The sequence below is a fragment of the Zootoca vivipara genome, chromosome 1, assembly GCF_963506605.1.
Source record: "Zootoca vivipara chromosome 1, rZooViv1.1, whole genome shotgun sequence".
Classification (NCBI taxonomy): domain Eukaryota; kingdom Metazoa; phylum Chordata; class Lepidosauria; order Squamata; family Lacertidae; genus Zootoca; species Zootoca vivipara.
In genome coordinates, this window is record NC_083276.1 from 115,581,025 (window position 1) to 115,593,885 (window position 12,861).

At 38.9% G+C, this 12,861-nt stretch overlaps 1 protein-coding gene across 5 annotated transcripts in view; it reads left to right on the top strand.

Annotated features, from left to right (window-relative positions):
• Nucleotides 1-12,861, top strand: part of ATF2 (activating transcription factor 2) — a 44,230-nt gene that overhangs the window by 4,802 nt on the left and 26,567 nt on the right. For 2 of the 5 annotated variants that reach the window (XM_035134905.2, XM_035134914.2), the window contains exons 2-7: nucleotides 3,224-3,298; nucleotides 3,850-3,919; nucleotides 7,812-7,908; nucleotides 9,923-10,041; nucleotides 10,894-11,022; nucleotides 11,685-11,863. In XM_035134905.2, coding sequence (XP_034990796.2) covers nucleotides 3,872-3,919; nucleotides 7,812-7,908; nucleotides 9,923-10,041; nucleotides 10,894-11,022; nucleotides 11,685-11,863 — 572 coding nt within the window. In that variant the 5' untranslated portion in view covers nucleotides 3,224-3,298; nucleotides 3,850-3,871. Of the gene's footprint in view, nucleotides 1-3,223; nucleotides 3,299-3,849; nucleotides 3,920-7,811; nucleotides 8,875-9,922; nucleotides 10,042-10,893; nucleotides 11,023-11,684; nucleotides 11,864-12,861 lie in introns of those variants that run through there. The other 3 variants (XM_035134935.2, XM_035134945.2, XM_060280980.1) reach the window with 3 other exon arrangements.

Consider the following 12,861-nt stretch of genomic DNA (forward strand, 5'->3'; position numbering starts at 1 on the left):
GGCTTGGCCACTACTCACACATTTCTTGCAATGCCCAACCCCAAGAGAATGTTGTCTGTTTTTTAGGGTGTACAGTTATTTCAGGTGGGGTGACAGCAAGGCCCAAGAGCCCTAGGATTTTCAGAAATGTCGAGGTTCCCTAGTTAGACAAATTGATACAGAAAAAGTCCCTGAAGGTAGTAAATTTGAAAACCGCTGACCTATTGCAGTTTGCAATTCCCCAGTTATTGTCAATATTCTAGTGTATCGATAGATGAAAATACTTTCATATGCACTCCTGGTGTAGTAGGAAGAAACTGTTCAAAATGGCTTCCCTTAATTATGACATTTCTTTAGTAGTGTCTTTAGGAATGCACTTAAACTGAAAGCGAAATTTAATAACAGATGTATTTCTCAAAGTATCTTACCAGAAGTGGATATAAATATATAGTGTGTTAGTTGAAGAAGCAGTGATTTATAAATACAGAAATTTCCCTCCTTTCAGAGTATCTGAATAATTTGTACACTAGTGGCCAAAATTGTGGGAACCTTTTGGAAAAAGTGTATTTTCGTGGTTTAATGCCCCTACCAAACACCATAAAATACCATCTGGACTTGAGGTGCCATTATTTGCCCTTCATACAATGAAATACGGTACCTTTTTGTTACCCAAGATATTTTTTTTAATAAAAACCATTAGAAAGAGAGAAATTAAAAGAGAGGGCTATGCATGGATTCTATTCCTGTTATCTTCTCCTAGCCCGCTAAAATATCGCCTACCTCAGCTTTAAAAAGGTTTCTTTTGCAGTGTCTTTGTGTTTGCATTTATGGTGGTCACTGTGCTATTGCTTGGCTCAGGGGCATTATCCAGTGATGTGAAAGAATGAGTTGTTCACCTGTACTAGCTAGCATATATTTTGCTGTTTGGCATTTCATTCTAATCCATCCTCTGGTTTGCTTCTCTCCTGGAGTAGGGGAGAAGTGAAGTGAGGACTTTTGAGCACTGCGGTAATATGTTGTTCATTAAATCATAATTTAAAATAAACTATGGTTTAATATGATGTGCAAACTGGGTAGCAAGTAATGTTACGTTTGGGAGGGGTTGTACTTTTTGTTCTTGTTCCTTTATCTTCTTTAAGAACACTTGTCGAGGCGGAATTTAAGAACTCCTGAATGAGTTGTAACATGAGAACAACAGTTACTAGCCCACTCTCAAATTGGCTTAATATCAGGATTTATAATATTATGTAGCAATTGGCTTTCATCAGTGCTGGAATAGAACTTGCCATTTTGCTGGAGAGCCTCTAATTGTTCTTTGTTAGAAAGTAACTAACAGTTTCTTTATAGATCAATATTTCTTCTTAAAATAGTTTTTAAAAATTACTTTTACTGAGCTTAGCCCTTTGGGGATTTCATGGCACGTTTTAGACTTTGGACATTGGTTTCTTCAATAGCAGGCATGGATTACTAAGGCAGTTTGTTCTATCTTCAGGAGGATTTCTCTATCACACTATGTTGAACGTTCCATCGGTGCAAGCATTTCAGTTTGCAAGGCAGAATGATCCCCCTCCCCTCCCCTCCCACTGCAAACTGTTACAGGAGGTCTCCTAATCTGCTCCAAGACAATTGCAGGGACCACATGTTTGGGGGAGGCCTCATCGGCAAGAGGAAGTCCTTATTCAGGGCTTCTGCTGACAGGACTTGTTAGGTGAATTCTGCCCATTGAAAGCAATACACCTGATGCTGCATCGGTTAACCAAAGTCACAGATAGTGATTTGTATCCTGAGTATGACTTCTGCAAATGGAAGAGCTCCTATTAATGATGAAAATTTTAATGCATTATATAACCAGGATAAAAATAGGTTTTTGTTCTGGTTATAAAAAGGGGTTACAGTACTATAAAGCTTTTTTGGCTTGGCTTCCTTGTTGTCTTGGTCACCTTTATGAACTTCTTTTCATCATTATACCAAGGTTCAAATTGCACGTGACATTGGCAGATCTGGATATTTAAGCTGTTTATCTCCCAATTATTTATCAAGTCTGTATTTAAGAGTATAAGGAAGTATGTAGGTGGGAACTACATGCTACCCAGCTGCTTAGCTTCCTTTCCCTGCTTTTTCTGCCAGTTGGGCTCGCTACTTGTATAAGCAAAACAGACTTAGACATGCTAGCCTGCTGCTGTCACATGTAACTTGAGACAGATCTTGCCTATCTCCCTTCTCTGCTTTGGTTCATCTGAAAAGAACAACTTTCCAGTGCTTCTACAAATATGGACAGAAAAGATTAATAATATTGCTTATTGTATCAAGAACTGTTGGCTTCATGAACATCATATTACAGTATATGTAAAATCCAGATAAATACTGGCATTGTATAACATATGCAAGGAATAGAATTGGATAACATCTTAATTTCTTATGAACAGAGTGATACTCTGGATCAGGGGTCAGCAAACTACGGTCCGCAGGCCACATATGGTCAGTCCCCATGTGGAGCTAAACCAGCGCAGTGCACCAGTTTAGCTCCATGCGGAGACTGACTTCCGGGACGCAGCTATGGCTTCCTATTGGCTGCAGGAAGCTCCTGCAGCCAATAGGAAGCCGCATACACTGCCTCCTCCCCCGCCATGGGGAAAGCCAGTAGGGAAAGAGCAGCGTGTGTGTGCGCGCTCCTGCGCATGGGCAATCCAGCCTGCTGGTGGAAAAGTTTGCCGACCCCTGCTCTGGATAGTGTTGGGATAGGATATGAGATGGGATAGTACAAATCGGAAGCTTGCTGAGACTTATCACTATCTCTAAGGATAAGTCCAGAGTATACATTTTATTCCCTGTGAGCAGGTTTGACTTTCTCCAGGTTCATGTTTACATGGGCAAGCATAATGTGTAAACAAGGCTTTTATGGATTTTGCCATCAAAGGTTCTATGATTGCCAGCTGGAGGAAGTGCCATCATGATGATAGAATTTACTGCTTTCCATATTCACATTCATCTAATTCATCATGTTTGCCCATATCCATCATACCTCAGGGACTGTCAAGAGTATTTACTGGGGCAGAATTATTTCATGAACCCACCTCTGGTCTATTCTACCTCATAATGTTGTTGGGAAAATATATTTGGTAAAGTACAGGCACTGAAGCAGAATATACCATTCTCATGGAAATCGGATGCATCCACTCCAACCATTCAAGAAATGGTAAAAAAGAGATAATTTAATAATTGACTTTCCCTTCTTGATTTACAGAACCACTGTCATGAAAAGGAGGCTATAATAAATCGTTTACCTTATGAAATTTGGCTTACATGTGAAATCTGCCAGGTACATATATATGTGCATGTTTTAATACATTTATATTTTGTTTTACAACACAGCTTCTGTGAGCAAGTTCCAACATTGTGCCAGCAGACACAATGGGAGTTTCCCTTCTTGTCCTCCTTCCCCCAGCTTTTCCAGAGGTTTCCCAACCCTCCATAGCAGATTGTGTGGGGGGGGGGGGCTGTAGAGAGCAGAAGAAGTCTCATTTGTGCGAGTGCGCCACCACATTGGATATTTTCTATTTTGCAGAAATGTTTCCCAGCTTGCCATGCAGAGGAATGTGTCAGATTCAGTTTCACATCTGCGAGACATAAATACCATAAACTATTTGGCTTTCATGGTGTTCCTCACATGATTTTGGAAGCCTACCTTCAAAACTGTTGAAAGTATTTGTTGAAATACTGCTGCTTTTGAGACTTGGTCATAAAGAGACATTTTATAGGGGGGGGGTACCAATACACACAGACTTTCTTCTTGCATTTGTGGAGGATGTTAGTTTGTTGACTTAGAGCAATTGCCCTGACTCACTGGATATGTTTCTTACTTCAATGTAGGTAATACAAGGACCTGTGGAATATGAGTGATGACAAACCCTTTTTATGTACTGCCCCTGGATGTGGACAGGTAATACATGTTAAAACTATTTGTGTTAGTTAACAGAGAAACATTTGTTGTATCAGAGGAAGTAGTTTACATTTCAGTTTGAGTCCTAAGAACATTTTTACTCATTGCCTAAAGATCTGTAACAGTCAAGTTCTGCATGGTTCTTTGCTGCACATGCTCAACTACTTGTTTAAATGGATGGCACTATAAGCTCTGAAAGCCAACATTACTTATTTGGGATGGGCAGCAGAGAACTCTGTCACCACAGCCTCCAAGTGAGCATTGTGTGGTGGTCTTACTGACTATACTGAACACCACACATAGCCCCAATCGAGCAATGGAAGCTGCATAGCTTTAAACACCACACATTAATACCTATTTTCATGAGAGCTCTTGATTCAAGGAGGGATCAGTGTGCAGAAGGTTGGGTGAAGGGATGACAACTTTTATATAATGTCAGCAACTTTTAGAGTTGCTAAATGTTTTTTATAGATGACAGAAAATAAAGCTTGGCTATGGTATTTCAAAGAGAAGTAGAATCTTTGAAGAGTTACCAAGATCCTCAAGATTACTGAGTGACATCTTGAGCGCTCTTTAATTTAAAAAAAAAAAGGATTGTTGGTATTTTATCATACTGGACTGTTATCTTCATTTCTATAAGGGGATTTCACCTCCCCTTTATTCCTGTTCTGTATGGGCTCTTCTACACAGCCTTTAAACACCCCATGTTTTCCAAATCTATTTTGTGCATTGTTTGTGCATTATAGCCTCTGGTTCTATACCACTCTTGTTTATCAACTGATTTCATATTTCCCTGTATGAGGACCATATATTCTGCTCATTTGTTTCTCAGATCTAGTTTCATGTTGAAAACCCCACCCACAGAACCCTTGTCATTAACACATAAAGTTGAGGACACTCCTTTCTGTCACTGTTTGCAGCAGAATTTAGGGGGAAACATGCACCCTACATTTTCTTTTTCAGTATTTCCATAACATCGTTTGATTACTGCTGCACTCTGACTAAACATTGTTGTTAGCAATGCATTTCAGTGATGCACATCTCTACCTCACCCTACTATCAGCACTTACACAGTATGAAGCCTTTTATTTCCCAGAGCAGCTATGATGGATGTTTCATCTGCTTCTGAACTTTCCCTTCATGAGGCTTTGATAGGGCATGACAAGGACTGAGTTTTGAGTTTTTTTACAGTGCAATCCTACATGTGTCTATATGAAATACAACCCATTGAATTCAATAGGGCAGGCTCCCAGATAAATACACCCTAAATTCGTGTGAAAGGGGTGTAAGGGAGGTGGAGAAAGATGTGTGGTTTGTTCCAGCCCAAAGCTGGAAGTAGGGGAGAGAAAGAGAGAAAATATGTTCAATGATCCAATCCAGCTTTCACTCCCTTGCAAAAGCTGAGATCTGAGCATCATTTACATGGAAGTAGGCCTCACTGAATTCAGTAGGACTTAGTACTAAGTAGATGTGTGTTTGCCCACAAATAGTTTTGGGGGGAGGGGTATTTGTGGGTGGCTGCGCTACTCTCCTGTAAGTTTGTTTGCCAAGGAGAGCCATAAGAAAGTTGAGAGGAGATGGTGGACTGTTTTTGCAGTCCAGTTTTTGCTCCCCTCGCTATGGCTGGAATCTCAGCCCCATTTACCTGGGTGAAAGTTCTATTGGACACACTTTGAAGCAGTGAGTGAGCAGGAGAGCTCTTGCAAGTTGAAGGAGTAGGGAGTGAGGATAGGGCTTTGGGTTTGGTGTGCTAACAACACAGTCAGGCACTCCTACTCATATTGAGTGCAAAGGAGCTCCATCCCAGGTAAATCCACCTGGAAAGGATAGAAAGTTGCACCTAGAAATGGGCAGAAAGAAAAGAAAAACGAGGCAGGGAGGGGCAAAGGTCTATGTGACGTGGTTGTGGGCGCGGCAAGAAAATCCAAGACAAGGCAATAAATGGTATATCCCTAATGTGCTTTATGGGCATATTATATTGGTATGTGAGGAAAAACTGTGATACTCTTGGAATTGGGGTGGTGGGGAGCAAATTTTTGCTGCAGGACATCCAAATTGTGAACAGGGAAGGAATACATAATGTGGTTCGTGCCCCAAAAAGGCAGGAGCAGGCAAGTTAAAACCAAGTTTTGAGGACATGCAGATGAGCCCAGTGCATAAAAACATTTTACTCTAGTGGAAGCTCATGTTGCATGGTCAATGTTTCTTGTAATGGAATGGCTGTTGCAGTGGTAGAATCTATTTTGGGTATAATCAGCTTCAACAGCAAATTTAATGTAGTTTCTTTGATTTTGAAAAAGAAGCAACTTCTTAACCTTTCGACTGATTCAACTACTTCTTTCTGCATTTGAAACTTCTCTCTCAGCCCTGAAGTCACTTTAGAACAACATCAGCATGGTTCGTAAAGGTTGTTTGTAGTAGCATTTCTGCAATGTGTTTTCCACTGAGTTCTGTGTTCAAAACTGATTTAATTAAATATCAATGTTACACAGAGAGAGAGTATTACACACAGAGAAACTACTGTTGTGCTGCTCAGCTGGCTACCATGAGCAGTTACCATGGTTTGTTTCTGTTTATTTATTTGTTAAAATATTTATGTATCATAAAACTATATCACAGTGGTTTACCACTTGCAGTTTGTGTGAAGGAAACAAACCACGAGCTCAGATTAGGACAACATGACAAGCCAGGCTCTGGCTTGTTTCATCCCCAGTGGGAGCAGGAGAAGGAGTGTAGCACACATCAGTTTGTTTTTAAACTATGGTTTAATGTGACATGCAAAATAGACATTCACAGCCAGTAGGGCTGTTGTACTTGTGGTCTGCATTAAGCCCTTTGACAGCAGAGAAAGCTTTCTGGCCATACCAAGTCAAGTCCATTGCAAGAATAATACAGGTCAGTACTAGATTTAAAACAGATTAGCCAGTTCGTGAAAAGGGTGTGGGGTGAAGTTCATCAACACTCATGGCCAGCTATACTGATGGAGCCTTAGCCAATATATTGTAATGCAGTAGCTTAGGAGCAATTAATATTCAATATTTTAAAATTTAGCACACTAGTTTCACCTTTGTAAATCATTCTATATACTGGAGTATTAACAAGTGTGAGAAAAGAGTAGGTATGTCAGGAAAACAACATTCAGAAATGAATGTTGTTTTTGAGTGTTTTCTTCTTTGTTTGAGTTTTGCAGGCTACTCTCCCCACCCCACCCCCCACAGCATTTCATTTTTGGGAAACAGAAAATTTATATTCTGATAAATACAATGGCAGCACTGCTGTATTATGTATAATCTCCAGCTTCCAGCAGGGCGTGCACCTGTATTTACACTTGAATTTTTCAAAAAGTTTGTTTCTCAGAAGCTGCACTAAGGAAACCCCAAAGTGTCTGTTAAGCTTTGCCAAGTACAAAAATAGACTTGGGAGTTTGGTATAAGAGATTTTAAAGAAAAGGCATATTCCCTTCTCTCTATCATTCCCTTGAATAATTTTCTGCCATTAATTGAATCACTTTGTATACAGACAATCCCATTGTGAGTCTGCCTGAGCAGCTACAATCTTGATATTATTCAGCTGCTCAAAACAAGGTTATAGGTGGAGTGAAACCTTTATCAAAAGTTGGTAATTGACCTCTTAGTATTTATGCTGGTGCTATTTATATGTTGAGGATATCTTGCAGATTATTATATTTTTTTAAAAAAAACACCCTTTTGTCCAATGAAACTTACTTTTATCGTTTTCCTACTTTACCATCCAGACTGTCATTTAAAAAAAAAAATCAGATGTTAACATCTTGCTAATGGGTTTTAACCTGTTATGAAAATGATTTTCCATGTTGTTATCACTTTAGTCAAAATTAAAATTTATAACTATATTTTAAAACTTTTTGCCACAGCGTTTTACCAACGAGGATCATTTGGCTGTCCATAAACATAAACATGAGATGACACTGAAATTTGGTCCAGCTCGTAATGACAGTGTCATTGTAGCTGGTTAGTATATGTTTCTATTAATCCATCTTTCTTTTGGAATGTGCACACACTTTGTATTTTCTGTATATGATTCGAAATCTCTAGGCTCATCAGAAGCAACATCAAAAGATATGAATATGAAATGAATTTGTAAACTGTGTTGTCCTTTACTTTTATAAAATTAATCATCTGTCTATATAGGCTTTGACTAATAAATAATGAGCAGTCCAATGAAACTGAAATTCTATTTGTAAGGGTTGTCACAGCAAATCATACCTCGCAATTAGAGTAAGGCACTGATGATAGAAAACACTTACATGCACCATCCTAGTCAAATCAATGTCATATATTTGTAAATGGGTATTTGATAAATATAGGTCATTTTGCTTCTTATAAATTTAGCTATAGCATAAAATATTTTTGGTCTCAAGAGCAGTTGGTCAAAGTTTATACTCTCTGATCTTCTAATTTCTTTTTCAGTTCCTTCCTCTATGGTGAACTTTTCATCTCAACCCCCTCTTTTGAAAAATTCTGGCTGGATAGCGAATAAAGAGAATGTTTTGTTAAACATAAAGAATGAAGAGGAGGGTCTGAAAGCAACCCTTGCTTGACTCTAGGGAATTGCATTTTAAGGATTAGCCCATCAAAAGTGCATGCTAATAACATTTACCCACTACTTTTTCCTGAAACGGTGGTTATTCACCAGAAGTAATTACCAGTTTAGTAATGGGTTGCATCCAAAAGTGCCTTGCATGAACAGAAAGACACATGTACTCAAACAAGACTCTATACAAGTTTTGCCAATTCTCCCTTGTTACTAGACACATAGAATTCTTCTTGCTCTTCTCTGGACCCAAGGCATTGATTTTTCATGAAAGCCAACACCTGATAAGCAGATACTGTGAATTGCAGTAAAGTACATTATACACTTTTCTACTGTATTGGATACAGTGGAATTGTGTGCAGTATTGATCCTTTGCAGGCAATGTAAGTACTATATGAAAAGTATCAGATCACTACTCCGTGAATAATACGTGTCTTGATTTCTGCACACATCTTTAATCTTTAGATGTTGCATAAAGCACAAGCAATAGAATGCCATGATTTCCTCAGTATTTTTCCCCTTTATCTTTAAATTTCAGCCATTATGTAGTGATCATTACAACTATTCCTTTGTTAATCCCACAATGTAAGTTTATTGTGTGTTGGGATAGTATTTTATTTTCTATTAGTTAAACAATTATGGTTGAAATTGAAGTTCATTGTCATTAGAATGTTTTGCTATGGTTGCAATCATCTTCTTGCTTGCTTTAGAATAAGTGCTGTTTGGATGAATGGAAATTATTCCTTGGCAAATGGGTGAAGAATTGCAGCCAAGGTGCAATACTGTTTTGTTTTTAAAAATAAAGTAATCCTTATGCTTTTTTTTTAGCTCCAGCTGTTTTATTCATAAACTAAAGATTAAGAGATAATTTTCAATCTTAAATGCTACCTATTTAAATTGTTCCCAGATTTCTTCTATATATTCAGGGAGGGAGGCACATCCCTACAGCTGCATGCCATTTTAAAACACCTTAATCTACACTTTTCAGTGCATTGTCATACTCTCTTTTTTCAGTTGTCCATAGGCAGGCTGATTAAGAACAGGAAAAGCATATCATTCAGCCACAGCAGCAGCAAAAATTCAAGGAATCTCTTTCTCTTAAAATCTGTGATTTCTTGTTGCCCAGTCTGTAAGGTGTCTAAGACTTTTGCAAACCAAACACACATAGAATTTACTTTTTTTCCCTTCTGATTATGTTGTGTGTTTTGGCGATACAGTACTGATTTTAAAAGGAAAGATTTGGCAAAAAGGTAGCATTGTTTTTCATTAAAGGATACATTAACAGTGAAACCTTTAATTATACTGCACTCCTGGTCAGGATCAGTTGCAAATTTTAGAGTGATTGAAACATAAAAATTGACATTAATTTGAAAATATGTATAAAAGCCAATATATAATTGGGAAAATCATATATATATTTTTAAATTTTAGATCAGACTCCAACGCCAACTCGATTCCTGAAGAATTGTGAAGAAGTTGGTTTATTCAATGAGCTTGCAAGTCCTTTTGAAAATGAATTCAAAAAAGCTTCTGAAGATGATATTAAAAAAGTATGTTTATAAAGACGATCAAAGCTAAATCACTGTGTAGACTACCAATTGTTTGGGTTCCCTTCACCACCAGGACTCTTGCACCGGTAGAAAAAAATGTCATTCTTGTTAATCCTTATATTTTAGAAAAATATAGAAACCACACTTGGAGGAAGTATTCTGTGAAGTAACCTTTCTGTCAATCTGTCATGACAAGTCAATCACATAAAAAACCCCAACTCTATAATGTGAACAAGTGTCATGCTGATGCATGCTTCTCAATTCTGCCAGCTTTGCTCTTTTCCTGTTTATGACTTCCCCAGGTGGGAGGCAATACTGGATTAGTATTGTGTGTGGACCAGCGCTCATGGTTTATTTCTACAAACACAAGCTCTAAACTAAGTGCACACCTTTACACATAATGCTAAACCAATGTTTCCTCCCAGCTGGTGGAAGACAGGAGGAGGAAAGCAGGCACTATGGTTAAACTATGGTTTAACATGATGTGCAAACTAGACTACTCTCATAGCTGGGGTGCTAGGAATAATTCCAAATGACACCAAAATACTTACTGTCATTTATTGCTATTTTGCTTGAAAAAGGAAATAAAAGTATAAAAAGTGTCCTAACTGGCATCTGCTTTGTGTTGTTGCCAGGGATGAACTCCTCTTGCTTGTAACGTGAGTAATACTTTTTTAACGAGGGAAAGTGTGGCAGAATGTAATTTCCTTTCATTAGCTATTACTGCCAACACTTGTCTAAAAAGAGATGACAATACTGCTGGCCAGGATATTAGCATCACTGTAAATTGCCTACTCTTTGAAGAGAGCCCTGCTCAGATTTTAAAATGCATCTACCTGATAATTCTTCTAGATGCCTCTAGATTTATCGCCTCTCGCAACACCAATTATACGAAATAAGATTGAAGAGCCTTCTGTTGTTGAGACAACTCACCAGGATAGTCCTTTACCTCATCCAGAGTCCACTACCAGTGACGAAAAGGTAGTAATTTCTCATGATTTAAAAGAGTGATCTGTACCAGTAAGTTCAAGAAACTTAAGAGCTTCAAACATTTTTGCTCATCCTGTGTCCCCCTCTCCACCTATGTTATTAATTACAGCACTTCAATAGTCTGAACACAAGAGAGTCCCAAATCATGCAGTTTACTAAAGCCTCTATATTTGGTCATCTGAAAGGCAAAGTTTGTTGTTCTGAATTATTATTAAAGTACAGTATTGTTGCGAACATTTCTAAAGCATACACAGTTGTCATGCAGTTGTCATGCAGTCTTCCCTGCCATGATGTCAAGGAGATTACAGTCCAGAGATCCACATGGAAAGTCAATGCCAGTATTGCACATTGATATAGCGACAGAGGCTAATGTGAATGTGCCCATGTTAGGAGAGACTAAATTGAGGAACTCCTGCACCTTGGCAGCTACATCAACATAGATTTCCTTATTTATGAATTGCTTTCCATGAAGCAATTTCACAATACAACAGAAACATGACAGAAACAATTGCTTGCTGCATATAAAATAAAGCAGTTGCATATATAAAAACAATTTCAAATCCAATACAGATACAACTGGATGTTTCTATTATCCATAGAGGAAAAACTGAATGGTAAAACTAATGTTAACAAATGTTTCCTGTTTCCTGTAGGAAGTGTCACTGCAGCAGACTGCCCAGCCTACATCCACAATTGTTCGTCCAGCTTCTCTACAGGTTCCTAATGTGTTGCTTGCAAGTTCTGACTCAAGTGTCATTATTCAGCAAGCCATACCTTCACCAACTTCTAGCACTGTCATAACCCATGCTCCCTCCTCCAACCGGCCAATAGTGTAAGTTTTCTGTATATTTACAACTAGTGAAATACCTTTGTAAGGCGTGTTTATGGTTCTTAAATATTATCTCCTCCTTTATACTAATCATTTTTTAGATTGATCTTATTTAAAGATAAAATACCTCATAAGGTTTTAATGGCTAGAAGGACTGTCTTTTAAAAAACTAATTCCAAGATACACACACACACACACACACACACACACACACACACACACACGTGGGGGGGGATCCAGCAACACTCTTGTTCTTGGATAAGTCAGAATCTCTCTGGCTTGGATCTTGAGTTCCTGTGAGTTGATCTCTACTCATGAAAGGCTTCAACTGAAGGTGGGGATGTGATTTTTGACAATATCTCTTTCTCCCTCTGAAACAGTATGGGAGATGGTGCTTGGATTGCCGGGGGAAGGGTGACTTAATGAAAACCACCTGCCCCCTTCCTTCAGCAGAAGCTTCTGGTTCTTGGTCCAACATAAAGCAAGTCTGGTTCCAAAATATGGGCCAGATTCAACTAACCTGTTCCTCTAGCAGAAGCCAGTGCAAGGACTCCTGCTAGTGCAACAGGGATTTCCATGCGCCTCTTCCATATCCTCTCTCTGTAGTCAGGAGAGCCCCCAGAACATTGCTGGGGGGGGGGAGGCAGTGATGGTTCCATCAGGCAAACAGAAATGCAGTCTCCTTCCTCTATCTATGGATCCTGTCTTTAAATTGGCATATCAATAATATACATACAGTCATGCTTCGACTTCCGAAGGTTTCGACTTCCGAAGTCGACAACCCCCAGAAGTCCTTTCGCCCCGCGCACCTGGCACACATGTTCTGTGCCTGCGCAGAGCAGCGTGCGTGGTCAGCACATGAGCAGAATCGCGGGCGCTTCGACATCCAAAAACCTCAACTTACGAAGACGGCCGCGGAACGGATTGTCTTCATAAGTCGAGGTACCACTGTACTGCCAAAGAGTGAAACATGCAATGTACTTTGTACCATAAGTGTTTTT